Here is a 15,113-nt window from a genome sequence, read left to right as displayed (position 1 = left end):
CTACAGGAAAATTAAAGAGACCTTTGGAGAAAGGAGAACCACTTGCATGAATATCAAGAGCTCAGGTGGAAACCCAGTTCTAAGCAAAGAAGGGAAAGCAGAAAGTTGGAAGGAGTATATAGAGGGTCTATACAAAGGCGATGTACTTGAGGACAATATTATGGAAATGGAAGAGGATGTAGATAAAGATGAAATGGGAGATATGATACTGCATGAAGAATTTGACAGAGCACCAAAAGATCTAAAACAAAACAAGGCCCCCGGAGTAGACAACATTCCATTAGAACTACTGACAGCCTTGGGAGAGCCAGCCCTGACAAAACTCTACCATCTGGTGAGCAAGATGTATGAGACAGGCGATAAACCCTCAGACTTCAAGAAGAATATAATAATTCCAATCCCAAAGAAAGCAGGTGTTGACATATGTGAAAATTACCAAACTGTCAGTTTAATAAGTCACAACAGCAAAATACTAACACAAATTCCTTACAGATGAATGGAAAAACTGATAGAAGCTGACCTCAGGGAAGATCAGTTTGGATTCCGTAGAAATGTTGGAACACATGAGGCAATACTGACCTTACGACTTATCTTAGAAGAAAGATTAAGGAAAGGCAAACCTACGTTTCTAGCATTAGTAGACTTAGAGAAAGCTTTTGACAATATTGATTGGAATACTCTCTTTCAAATTCTGAAGGTGGCAGGGGTAAAATATTGGGAGTGAAAGGCTATTTACAATTTGTACAGAAACCAGATGGCAGTTATAAGAGTCGAGGGGTATGAAAGGGAAGCAGTGGTTGGGAAGGGAGTGAGACAGGGTTGTAGCCTATCCCCAATATTATTCAATCTGTATATTGAGCAAGCAGTAAAGGAAACAAAAGAAAAGTTCGGAGTAGGTATTAAAATCCATGGAGAAGAAATAAAAACTTTGAGGTTCGCCAATGAAATTGTAATTCTGTCAGAGACAGCAAAGGACTTGGAAGAGCAGTTGAATGAAATGGACAGTGTCTTGAAAGGAGGATATAAAATGAACATCAACAGAAGCAAAACGAGGATAATGGAATGTAGTCGAATGCTGAGGGAATTAGATTAGGAAATGAGACACTTAAAGTGTGGCACAACTTGACTAGAAGAAGGGACCGGTTGGTAGGACATGTCCTGAGACATCAAGGGATCACCAATTTAGTATCTTGCAAGATGGCACCGATAGGAAAGTGTACTGATGCTTCTCTCTTGTTAAAAAGGCAAAAAATGAACAGTTCTTCGAGTAGAGAATGTGAAAATCATGTGTAGAAAGGTATTCTGTGTATCAAATGCAACTACTGGTTACACAAAAAGTGTGTGAAATAAATCTAAAATTTGTCAGCGATGATTTTCCGTGGACATGTCACGGTTGTTTACATAACGAAATGGCCGACTTGTAAGTGCAGTTGATACAAAAAACGAAATTATAAAGTTACTACAAAGTGACATTGAGGCATTAAAAACTGAACTTTTAGCCATCAAGAAAGAAAATGATGCATTAATACAAGAAAAGGAGTCCTGTGTGTGTAAAAACCATCAAACAGAAAAGCAAGAAAATCGCGAAAATACGAGTGAACGATCGGACTTTAATAACATTTCAAGTGTTCCCGTTGATGTCTCGGTAAACGCAGTAAGATAAAAACCAGAAGATGAATATAAATGGAAGGTGGTGACATATAGCAAAAGGAAAAACAAGGCGACAGATACGCAACAGAAGGAAAATGACTTTTTAATAATTGGCAATTTGCTGCTGAAGAATATCACTGTTTCCAATTGCAAGATCAACGTATGACGTGGAATTAGAATGCAGCAACTCGGTAAACATTTTACAAATATGGTAAATGCAAGATAAGCTACTACAGAACCAAATTCTGAAACCGGACTTAATTATAAATGGGTGTTTATACATGTTGGAACAAATTCGTTAAAGAGCAGCAGTGAGGAAGAAATGGCAAATGAAACAAGAAACATGATTAGTTCTGCAAGAAATTTGTATGCAGGATCTCAGTTGATACTTAGCGGAATCATAAACAGAAGGTCAGTGAGCGAAAAATATATCGCCAAAGTAACCTGTGCTCTTAAAGAACAAAGTTATCGTCTTGGGGCAGTTTTTATAGACCCAAACAAATTCCTATGTGAAGACTCACTAGTGAAGGATGGCTTGCATTTAAATAGACTGGGGTCTGTAACATTCAGCAGAATGTTTGCAGATGTCTGTAAAATCATTAGAAGCAAAGGGAAACTAATGTGGCCTGAAGGGGGTGAAAAATCATACACTGTAGCTGGAAAAAATAAATATAAGCACCATACAAAAAAAGACGATGCTAATTAATTTGCCTCAGAATACAGCTCACAACATGTAAACCAACAAAAGAAAAATTTTAATGTAGTGTTTCCCAAAGTAAAGAGACAAGAAAGGCCACGAGATCAAACAGTGGATTACCAGTGAAATACTAGGACAGCGAAGAAAGCTGCAGGGTCTGAGATGGATGGGTGAAGCTGAAAACTATAGAATGTTAAAAAAGAAGTATAGGAAAACAATAAGAGAAGCAAAAGCAAGAGCAATTGACTCCACCATAATGAACTCAAAAAACAAGGCAAAGGCAGCTTAGAATGCAATTAATGCTGAAAGGAAGGAAAAAGATAGTTCAAACAAAGAAGAAGGTATTAGGTCAATTAAAATAGACAACACAGTGGACACATATGGTATGGAAATAGCAAACATATTGAATAATAACTACGAGGGCGGTTCAGAAAGTAACCTCCGATTGGTCACAGTGCGGGTTGTGGGGGGAGTAGCGACACCATCTGTGCGTTCACGCGCTCAACAGGTCAGTCGGCATCAAGCCGTGGTCGAGTGAACGTTGTACCTGTGCTAGTTTAGTTTTTGTGGCAGTTTGAAATGTGTGCTGCAATAGAAAACCCCGCCAAATGTGAAGTGTGTGCTGTCATAAGGTTTTTTACAGCCAAAGGATATTCTGCAGCAGCTATTCATCGTGAGCTTTGTGCCGTGTACGGACCAAGAGTTATGAGTGAAGGAGTTGTCCGTGAATGGGTACGTTTATTTAAAAGTGGACGAGAAAACGTTCATGATGAAGAGAGGAGTGGTAGACCATCATTGGTGACTGATGAACTCGTTCGGACAGTTGATGCAAAAGTTCGTGAAAATCGACGTTTCTCAATGTCGGAGTTGTCTACTGGTTTTCCACAGATTTCTAAGACTCTTGTACGAGATAGTGACAGCAAGATTGGGTTACCGTAAGTTCTGTGCACGATGGGTGCCCAGAATTCTTACCGACCACCACAAAACTCAAAGAATGGCCTCTGCATTAGACTTTCTGTCATGTTATGAGGACGAAGGAGAACCATTGTTAAACAGAATTGTGACTGGTGACGAAACCTGGATTAAGTACATGAACCCTGAAACAAAAGAACAATCAAAGATGTGGGCACATTCAAATTCGCCTACCAAACCAAGAAAAGCCTCGCAAGATTTTTCTGCCAGAAAACTGATGGCAACGGTGTTTTGGGATGGCAAAGGGGTGTTGTTGGTTGAATTCATGGAACGTGGTACGACCATTAATCAAGACGTGTACTGTGAAACAATAAAAAAGTTACGACGGGCTATACAGAACAAACGCCGTGGTATGCTGACTTCTGGTATCGTTTTTTTGCACGATAACGCCCGTCCTCACTCTGCTCCCAGAACAACGGCCCTTCTTGAGTCCTTCAAGTGGGACATTATCAACCATCCACCTTACAGCCCAGACCTGGCGCCAAGTGATTATCACCTCTTCATGCATTTAAAGAAATGGCTCGGGTCACAGCGGTTTGATGACGACGAAGAGCTCAAAGATGCGGTCACAGGCTGGCTCCAGGCACAAGCGTGTGATTTTTATGCAGAAGGAATTTCAAAGCTTGTGAAGAGATACGATAAGTGCCTCAATCGCTATGGAGACTATGTAGAAAAATAGTGCAAAGATGTAGTTGTAAGATGTATATATTAAAATATTTTTATTTAACTTGGTGTATTTTTTTAAATCAACCGGAGGTTATTTTCTGAATGGCCCTCGTATATCAGTGTAGTAGAAAACTTAAAATTTGAAAGAAATAGTCAAAAACAGAAGAGTATTAAGGTACCAAAAAGATCATGCAGCATTACGTTCTTAAGAGCAGTCACGGAAGATGAACTACAGAAAACTATACAGAAACTGAAGTCCAAGAAATCAGCTGGTGATGATGAAATATCAAATTATGTAATAAAGCTGGTAAGTGAACAGATAATGACACCACTGCTGAACATAGCAAACTGTTCTTTCAGAGATGGAATTTTTCCAGAAAAACTGAAGATAACGAAGGTGGTGCCAGTGTAGAAAGGGGATAAAGACAACCCCAACAATTACAGACCATTTTCATTTATATCAGGTTTCTTGAAAATCCTAGAAGTGCTTATGTACACCAGATTTGTTAATTATTTGGGCAAACATAACATTCTCATACCCTCACAACATGGTTTCAGAAAGGGTAAATCTACAGAATCAGCATTTGCCAGTCTAACAGAATACATTTTACAGTCCTTAGATGAAAAAAGGTTGTCTCTGCAATCTTTCTGGATCTTTCAAAAGCATTTGACACCATTGACCATGAAATGCTGATACAAAAATGAGGAAACTATGGCATTCGAGGGCAACCGAGTGAATGGATAAAATCATACTTGTGCAACCGCAAGCAGTATGTATCATTAGGAAACTCATACCAATCAGAAACCAAACCCATCAAATATGGAGTGCCACAGGGTTCGGTAATGGGGCCATTGTTATTTCATGCATTTGTTAATGATATAGGTGTTGAGGAGGAAGAAAAGAAAATATTGTATGCTGATGACATGACAATACTAAATACTGACCAAAATATGGAACAGCTTGAGAGAAGAGCATACATATCTGTGAATGTCACAGCTCAATGGCTGTTGGAAAATGAACTGGTTGTATGTCTAAAAAAACTATGTATGCAGTGTTTAAAAACAAGGAGAAGGCTGTAGACATGGATTTAGAGGTTGATGGAACAAGGCTGGAAGAAGTAGAATCTCCTAGATTCTTAGGTATTCTTGTGGATAATGAACTGAAATGGAAAAAAAAAAAAAAAAAAAAAAAAAACATATTAATAACGTTTGTAAGAAATGAGCTCTGTCATGTTCTTAATGATGCAGCTATCACAGTATTCAGACACGAACCTTCGGTGTACAGTGTATCATGGACTTTTTGAACCATACTTACAGTATGGAGTGACTGTGTGGGGAAACTCAAACAAACAAGAGCCAAAAGAGTGTTTAAAAAAAGTTAGGTGTATTAACTTTTTCATCGTTGTATGTATACAAAACAATAATGTACATCACAAAAGGTAGTGAGGACTGGATTACAAATGCTAGTGTACACACCCACAATACAAGAAGGAAGAATGAAGTACAGAGCATACCCCACCGACCGGCAATGCTAGAAAAAGGACCCCAGTACTCTGGTATCAGACTACTAAGAAGTCTGCCTAAAAACCTGCAAGATAGTGTACTTGACAATGACTTTCCAAAGAAACTTAAAGACTATCTCATTGAAAAAGAGTTTTACAGTGTTGCAGAATACTTATGCCATTAAATTTGTATATATTGTTATTCATTATCAATGATGTAAAAATGTAAGCTAAAGGGGTAGAAAAATAAGTGATAATGAATGTTACTACTTTGACATGTCCTATATTACACGTACATTTACTGTACACAATGTAATCTTATAGGATCAAATTCAGTTCAATTCAATTCAATCAGCAGAGATAAGATCCCAGTCAATGCCAATCTGAATCACCTACTGTTCAACTGCCACTGAACAAGTAGAAACCAGTATTGGTCCATGTGCCCTTTCTCTGAGTAGACCTTGGCAAAGACAGTTTCTCGTATGTAAAAAAATCAGTTGGTGTCCAAATTAACTGGTCAAATTAATGCAAACTTTCTTCCATGGCATAAGAATCAATTGTACACCATCCAGTACCCATTCAGATTTCATTTGTATATTCAAATTGGAATTTCCCTCCCCACACATACCAAGTAACACTACATAGTAGTGGACTTCTATTTGAAGCATCCTGTTACTATATCATGGGACCTGAATTTTGGTTCTTCAGGTGGTTGAAAGAAACTCTGAATGCCACTATCAAACCATTCCTGTTTCCAAGCCTGGAATTTAATTTCTCTCTCAGTGCACATCCTACCTTCAGTTTTTCTGGATTTGACAACACAGAATTGTTCAAGTCCTTGGATTAGTTGATGGCACTGGATCATTACCAAACTTCACTAGATTGAGCTGCCACCCATATTACAGCATTCTGCCATATTTTACTTAATACAACAGTACCACAGTGACTCCTGCCCTGCTTGCTATTCTAACACTGAACATGACTATATACTGATGCTTCACACAAAATTTATGTAGAAGAACACCTACAGCCACTAAAGCTGACAATGTGCTTTGGCCAAGACCAGTGCAAAAGTTATGATGATTTTTATTTTTCTAATGTCATGATCTGTAATTTTGTAATCTCATTTAGGATTTTTTCTTTAATTAAAACTATTATTTTGGTTTTGTCTTATGAATTGTCTGCTTTTGTGACTCTCAAACAGCAGTATTTTATGATTGTGCTTATTTGTACACTTGATATTGTTTTAATGTCACTGGTTATTTTTATGGTCTATTTGTTTAGTTTAACGGGACTTAATTACCTTGCTATTGTGATAAATTTGAATCGATGAATCATCCTTCAGATATTTACTGTAAATGATTGGTTATTTGTTTATAAGGTGCATCAATACAATGAGAAGCATCATATTTTGTAGTTTTCATTTTGTAGTTTTAGTAGTCGAACCTATTTAATTTCATACGTCATTCTGGCTGATACTCAGAGAGATTTACTCAAATAGTTGACTTGGTACCTTACACACATTAACATATTTTCAGTTTGTTTAACTTTTATTGGATCAGTTATATAGCTACATCATTACATGGAGGACTCAATTGGCAGTAATAATGAACTCAAAATAAATTTAACTTACAATGCATCCATCCTCCCTGCTTACAGTTAAATGCAATTGCTTCAAAATCCTGTTCTGTAATATCAGTCTGCCTTACCATTAGGTTAGCAAACAATTGGTGCCATCCTGGTGGTTACCTGGTCACAATAGGGATGTTGGGACTGTGTGCTTATGTCATTCTAAAACAGACCAATTACAGTCTGACGGGAGACCTTTCAATATAATGTGGATCCTACTCTATTATAAACTCCAACACCTCCTCAAATAATGCTAGAAATCAATCATTCACTTTCTTTATTAATTAAAAAATTAAAAAACACCCCAACCTGTAAATATGTATTGATTATTTTTACTTTATATCCTAATCCTTGTTGTACAAGTGTTTCAGTTGCTCGTATTTCTCAAAGCTGTCTCTGAAAACAGCTTTTGCTATCTTTGTAACTCCATTACCATCACAGTCATGTGTTGATAACTGTAATTACAGCACAGTGGTGAAACAATTACACTCACATTCTGAGATCTGAGTTACTAAATGAAATTAAAATATTGCATTGTTAAATGAAAATTAAATATTGTTAACTCCATATATTTATGACCCCATTGAGGTTGTGGAATTCACCCAAGGTGAACTCTTCCAGGGAGAGGAGGAGGAGATGTACAAGGTACCACAAGGCCCAAAGTGCAAGTAATATTTATTATTTAATTTTTACTAAGATCCCACCTATTTTGCTCTTCGCCTTTCAGCTGATCCAACAACAGTCAACTAGGTCGCTCCAGAAAAGACCAAATCGTCATTAGCAAAGACACTTTGGCAATTAAATCATGTTGCCAAATGACCTGACTGGTGAGACTGAGGGCTTCCAGAGCCACAACTGGAAAATAACTCTCCCTTCTGATATAAGCCACCACCTAGAACAGACAGTAAATGGCTTAGTCCTTCAGCTTTGAATTTCCACTTCACCTTCAAGATGTGTCTCTGCCTGCTGGAGTTATCTTCTCTCAGGCTACTGGCAATCCTCACCATGTAATCCCCATCAGTTAATAACCTGATACTGTTTCTTTTGCAAAACCAGAGCACCGTGTACTAATGAAAAGCCCACATCCCATTCCAATCCTGATTAAACTTCTGAATGAGTGTACAAATCATTAAATTTCTGTGTTTGTTAGCCTGCTCAAGATATTCCTGTTTTAGCCCTTGGTAAGCAAACACTTTGCCTGAAGAAAGTATTGTTGTTGTTGTGGTCTTCAGTCCAAAGACTGGTTTGATGCAGCTCTCCATCCTACTCTGTTCTGTGCAAGCCTCTTCATCTCTGTGTAACTACTGCAACCTACATCCTTCTGAATCTGCTTACTGTATTCATCTTTTGGTCTCCCTCCACAATTTTTCCCTCCAAACTTCCCTCCAATACTAAATTTGTGATGAACCCTTGGAGCCTCAGAATATGTCCTACCAACAGATCCCTTCTTCTAATCAAGTTGTGCCACAGATTCCTCTTGTCCCCAATTCTGTTCAGTACTTGTCATTAGTTACTTGATCTACCCATCTAATTCTCAGCATTCTTCTGTAACACCATACTTCAAAAACTTCTATTCTCTTCTTGTATAAACTGTTTATTGTCCATATTTCACTTCTATACTTCACTACACTCCATACAAATACTTTCAAAAAAACTTCCTGATACTTAAATCTATACTCAGTGTTAACAAATTTCTCTTCTTCAGAAATGGTTTCCTTGCCATCACCAGTCCACGTTTTATATCCTCTCTACTTTGAAAATCATAAGTTATTTTGCTGTCCATATAGCAAAACTCATCTGCTACTTTAAGTATCTCATTTTCTAGTCTAATTCCCTCAGCATCACCTGATTTAATTGGACTACATTCCACTACCCTTGTTTAGCTTTTATTGATGTTATTTTACATCCTCCTTTCAAGTCACTGTTCATTCCATTCAACTGCTCTTCCAAGTATCAGCAAATGTTTCTGACAGAATTACAATGTCATCTGCAAACCTCAAGGTTTTTACTTCTTCTCCCTGGACTTTAATTCCTATTCAAAATTTTTCTTTTGTTTGCTTTATTGCTTGCTCAATATATGGCTTAAATAACATTGGGAATAAGCTGCAACCTCGACTCAGTTCCTGCTCAACCACTGCATCTCATTTGTGCCCCTTGACTCATATAACTGCCATCTGGTTTCTGTATAAATTGTAAATAGCCTTTTGCTCACTGTATTTTTCTCCTGCCACCTTCAGAATTTGAAAAAGAGTATTCCAGTCAACATTGTCAAAAGCTTTCTCCAAACTACATATTCTATAAATGTAGGTTTGCCTTTCCTTAACCTATCTTCTAAGATAAGTCATAGGGTCAGAATTGCCTTATGTGTTCCTACATTTCTACAGAACCCAAACTGATCTTCCCCAAGATTGGTTTCTACCAGTTTTTCTATTTCTCTGTAAGGAATTTGTGTTAGTATTTTGTAATTGTGACTTATCAAATTACTGATGATACTGTAATTTACTTTGAACACATCACATTTTTCACATACTCACCCTAAAATTTACTTTTGTTCCAAGTAATGATTTTAAAAATTTTGTGGAAGGCATTACTCCTAGAGCCCGACATACATCTAAATAACACTCTTGTCCAGCTTCATTGTATTCAGGTTTCTTCTCTGTAATGGTTCAAGAAGACAAAAAATTGATGAAAATTGTGAGGTCAGAGTCAGCTGTTGAAATATACATAAAAATTAAACTGAAAGATTTTGTAATTAATTTTTGACGTATTACAACTAACTTTAGTTTGTTATTACATGTGTCTAATATCTACAAAAAAAATCCAACTAAGATTTAAGATTCACTCCTAATGCAAATAATTTGTGTGTATCACTCATAGGTTAGTTTTCAACACAGTTAGTTAAAATAAAAATTAATTAAAAAGCATTTCATTACAAATGAGAACCAGAATAAAATGGACAGAGAAGAATCTTACCTGAAAAATTTTTGTGAATGGAGAATAGTGTGTTATAATACATACAGTGTAATATATTTTCTATTTTTAGTTTTCAAACTGTCTTCACTATTCCAAAAATAAAGAGACACCTACTATGAAACATAAGCACCATACAAAGTAATTTCGTAATAAAATGTAATATTTTCAAATCAGCTTGTTGAGCCTGCTTAGGGTATCTGGATTGTAGAATGACTAGTACTCTTTTGCATCAATCTATTAACTGGTTTGATATTGAAATACCTTCTTTCATCTTGTTTAATTAATTTTCCATCTCACTAAACACAAAAATAATTCCAACAGTCTTCTTTAAAATGTTCTGAAAATATTGACTATTAAATTGTCCTGGACATCAGTTGTATAATTAGAATACAATGAAATGAATTCCAGACAGAATATGTAAAAAGTAGCACTTAAATCATAAAGATAAGAAACCTATCAGTAAGGGGAAAGATAAAAATGGTAGAAGATGCAGGAGGGTAGATGGAAAACAAAGATATGTACAGATGTAATACTTCCTGGGAGTGATATGTTACGAAATTCTGTACAATGAAACTTGCTAAAAACAGCAAGCAAGTTGAAAGCAAGTAATATAGAATTAATGGCACATTATATTGTGCTGAATGAAATGTGGCTTTCCGTATGACCAGTGCTGATTGCCAAGGAAATCAAAAACTCCTTTGGAACTAAAATTGGTCTCATCGTGGACATCAAATACTCTTTCTTAACTAAAATTAGCTTATAAGATTAAGTAGAAAGAATACATATTCTTTGGATGCTGGTCTTTTCTTAATGCCAAAGCATAATAATTTGCTCGTCATGAGCAATCTTCTACTTTCAAAGCATGGGCATATTATTTACATTATGCAGCATAAATAGGCAATATGTCATCATGTTAACCATATAACCTGTAACGCCATAACATTGTTTGGTTTAATTATTTATTACATTTAATAGTGTCCATTGCATGAAGTGTAATTTATAATGTTAAAGAACAAGTTTGGTGCACAACATTTCTGTGCAAGTGCATTGTATCTTTGCATATAATGTTTGGTTACCTAATAACTAGTGCCCCTTGTAGATGCTAGTCAGTTGTTTCCTGCAGATGGCTCAATAAGTCAAAAACTAGTTAGAAATAAACAAAAATCAGTAGAACAAAAATAATTTACTTATTATTCAACCTTAAATATGAACTTTTCTACCAAAAATGGTGAAAAAATCCTTAAATAAGGTTAAATTGTTGTTTGTGTACCTGGTCATGGGGTCACTGGTTCAATATGGTACACAACAACAAGTGCTGTACAACACAAAACTGATAACATAACACAGAAACAGCTGAGTTGGGGAAAATTGCACGTGCCCAACTCCACTTGCTTACTGAAAAACATACAGCCCCCATTCTGGGAATGCACGTAGATACTATGCAGACCTTCGCATTCATCTATGTCACACTGATTTATTTGTGAATAACTTTTCATAATTATGTTCCTTATTTTAAAACAATAACTAAATGATTCAAATAACTATATCTTCAATGCCTTAGACTGGATAACCAATGATACACTGGAATGCAGTGGCATGTACTGAACTTCCCCTTAAAGGTTAGCAGTTACAACAGAATTAAATCTATTTAAATTTGAAATTACATTTTTTTGCAATTTTATTGATCACTGGATAATGAAACTCAGAACTACTACAGGAGATCCTTTTCTGTTAATAACAGAACTAAGTTTGCAAATTGTTCTTGAGAGATAGTAATTACATACACAAGCTTTTTATCTTTTTTATGGCTGAAAAGCATTTCTCAGCAGAGGTACTAGATGCAGAAATAATTAAAAGAAGTTCAAAGAGTCTTACAGTTTCATAGTATGCAGCCTGGAGCCCATATTGCAATAAACTTTAACAAATCACCAACACTTTTCTGGAAATATACGCAAACACCAGCTGTTGTGCTACACACACACACACACACACACACACACACACACACACACACACACACACACACACAAATTGGTTGCAATATTATTCCTAGGACCTTCAGTTACTGTTTCGCCCATACGGTAGTCATGAATGACTCTTCTCCATATTCTTTCAAATCTGTCACATTTGGTTTTCAACATTTCTTTGAATTCATTAAATTCATTAGTCATTAGCCATTGTCAGAAGCTCTGACTTGAAATATATCTAAGGCATCACTGAGAGGGGAAAATAGTTGCCAAAGTATGTAGAATGAATTATATTGACATCTTGGTTTCTAATTTGAAATCTACAAGCAGCAGTATACGCTTCTTCATCCCCCATGCCTGGATCTACCAAACAATGGAAAGTCCATAATGTAACAACAATAATATTATGAAAATGATAGATTATTACTCACTACATTGAGGAGGCACTAAGCTGAGGGCTGCTAAACATTTAAGATTTTGGACAAAAAAGTACTTCTTCGGAAACAGAGAATATGCCCATCATTCATACAGGCATAACTCACACACACATGGCCACTGTCTCTGGCTGTTGTGCCCCAGCTGCAGACTGCAACTGCGTCTAATGTGAACAGCAATTTAGGGTGGGTTGTGGGGGCAAAGAGCAAGTATGGGGAGGGGAAGGGAAGATATACCAGGACAGGGATGGGAAACAATATTATGCTGCCTGTGAGTGCATGCAGGGATATAATGGAGACAGGATAGGGCTGCTACATGCAGAATTGTGAGGCTGCGCAAGGTGGAGGGGTGTGAGATGGGAGGGGAGAAGAGAGAAGTAGAGAAAGGGAAAAGTCTATAGTTGTGTTGGCTGAATATGAGGTGTGTGGTGCTGGAATTGGATCAAGGAAGGGGATATACAGGTGGAGGAGAGGAACTAGCAATCATTGAAGTTATGAGGTTATGGGAACAAAGGATATTTCATGTGGAGAGTTACACCTTCACAACTCCAAAAACCTGATGTTGGCAGAAAGAATCCAGATGGCATAGGCTGTGAAACAGTTACTGAACTGAAGCACTGTTGGGCAGCATATTCAGCAAGTGAGTGCTCCGGCTGTCTCCCAGCCACTGTTTGGTGGTGATGATTCATGTGGCCAGACAGCTTGGTATTTGTCATGCCACTGTAGATAGCAGCACAATGGTTTCAGCTTAGGTTGTAGATCACATGGTTGCTTTCACAGGTAGCCCTACCTCTGACAGGATAGGTGATACCTATGACAGGACTGCAGCAGGTGTTAGTGGGGTGATGGGACAGTTCTTGCATCTATGTGTACCTCAGAAATATGAGTCACAAGCAGGACATCAACTTCCCCCACCTGTACGCTGCTATCTGTCACCTCCCTGCACCCACCAACCACCTCTGATTGCTGTCATATCAAATGCAGTCACAATCTGCAGTCAGGGCATAGCAGCCAGAAACAGTGGCAATGTGTATGTGATTTGTGCTTGTACAAATGTGTGGGTGTGTTTGCTGTTTCTGAAAAAATATTTTTGTATCAAATCTTAATGTTTAGCATTGTGCCTATTTGTGACTCAACCCCTCCTCTATGTGGTGAGTAGCAATCTGGCCGTTTCATAATTGTTATCTGGTCATATATGAGGAGCATTCAAATTAAAGCGAGATAGATGGAAAAAAGTAAGTGAACTGTTTGTTACTGCTATAAACACTAATACATTTATCCCACTGCTAGACAAGATGGTCAATGGCTTCATGGAAAAATGTTTGCAGTTGCCTACAGAACCATAATTGTACACCTGTGGGTACCTCTTTACCTGAGGCAAATTGACGACCATGAGTATCTTTCTTTGGGGTTCCCAAGATATAGGAATCACACAGGGAGAGATCAGGACTCTATGGGGAATGTGTGAGGGCTTTCCAGTGAAACTTGTGCAGTGTAGTCAAAAAAACCTTGGCAACATGTGTGTGTGCATTATTCTCCAACAGAATGACCCCATTCTGACTACAATGCAGAAGTTTTGCTGGGAAGTCCTTAAACATTTTTCATACAATCCTTATCTGGCCCCAAGCAATTTTCAAATTTTTGGAGCCCTGAGAAAGACATTTGTGGCTTCAATTTGCTTCTGATGGCAAGGTGCACACTTGGGAGCAATCACGGTTCTGTAGGCAAACTACATTTTCCTCTGAAGGCACTACCATCTTGTCTCATTGTGGTGTTAATGTATTAACAGTTATGGCAGTTACTTTTACAATGATAAATAGCTTACTTACTTTTTTCAACCTGTGTTGCTTTCATTTGACTGTCCCTTACATATTCACTGCGAGATTAGGTTTTCACCAAATGAGCTGCAGAACTCCACTGCATAGCACACAGTTTAGGCAGTCATTTCTTTACTTTAGTTTTACAGCCCAGGCCCTTTTTGTTAGATTGGTCAAAATGTAGCATGAGTAATGTAAGTGAGGACATAAATGTATTCATTCTTAGATCTTTGACACAGCTTGTGACACTCAGTAACTTGGTTAACACAAAAGTAATTATCATTAATATTCCACAGTAACATGATCTAATGGCACAATCTATAGTGAACTTCACAAGACAGATGATAGGCTTGAAACAATATGTAATAAATTTCACAATGTGTCCCTGGTAAATGTCAGCAATCCAGAAAGAGACCTGCACATAACTTGTGGTACACATATGAATAAAAGAGGAAAAAGACTGTCAGCAAAATAATTGTTGAGGAAATTAGAAGAAATTATCCACAAAGCTGTGTACATAAGTGGATTGTCATGGAATGGCACAACCATCAAATCAGAAACTACCACACAAACAGCAGGCAAGCCTGGGAAATTTGTTAAGCCTCCTGAACAGTTTGGTAGCCCTATATCATCCTGTACAGTCCAGCAGGAGAATCTCAGACTCAATGTTATACACAGGCACCCACAACCGCATGAGTGGTCGACTGTGAAGAGCGGACAAATTGAATAGCTGGGCGGCGGCCATTAGAGTGGTAAACTGACGCGCGGAGTTCGAATGTTTATACATCGCTTTTGGTTATAAAATG

At 37.4% G+C, this 15,113-nt stretch overlaps 1 protein-coding gene across 1 annotated transcript in view; it reads right to left on the bottom strand.

Annotated features, from left to right (window-relative positions):
* LOC124795907 (leucine-rich repeat-containing protein 74B-like) overlaps nucleotides 1–15,113 on the bottom strand; it is a 215,191-nt gene that overhangs the window by 181,448 nt on the left and 18,630 nt on the right. Inside the window, exon 2 of the mRNA XM_047259987.1 lies at nucleotides 9,651–9,772. Within this exon, the coding sequence (XP_047115943.1) occupies nucleotides 9,651–9,772 (122 nt within the window). The remainder of the gene's footprint in view (nucleotides 1–9,650; nucleotides 9,773–15,113) is intronic.

Source organism: Schistocerca piceifrons, chromosome 4, assembly GCF_021461385.2.
Source record: "Schistocerca piceifrons isolate TAMUIC-IGC-003096 chromosome 4, iqSchPice1.1, whole genome shotgun sequence".
NCBI classification, from domain to species: domain Eukaryota; kingdom Metazoa; phylum Arthropoda; class Insecta; order Orthoptera; family Acrididae; genus Schistocerca; species Schistocerca piceifrons.
The sequence above is the reverse complement of the archived record's forward strand: the minus strand, read 5'-3'. Positions and strand labels throughout refer to the sequence as shown.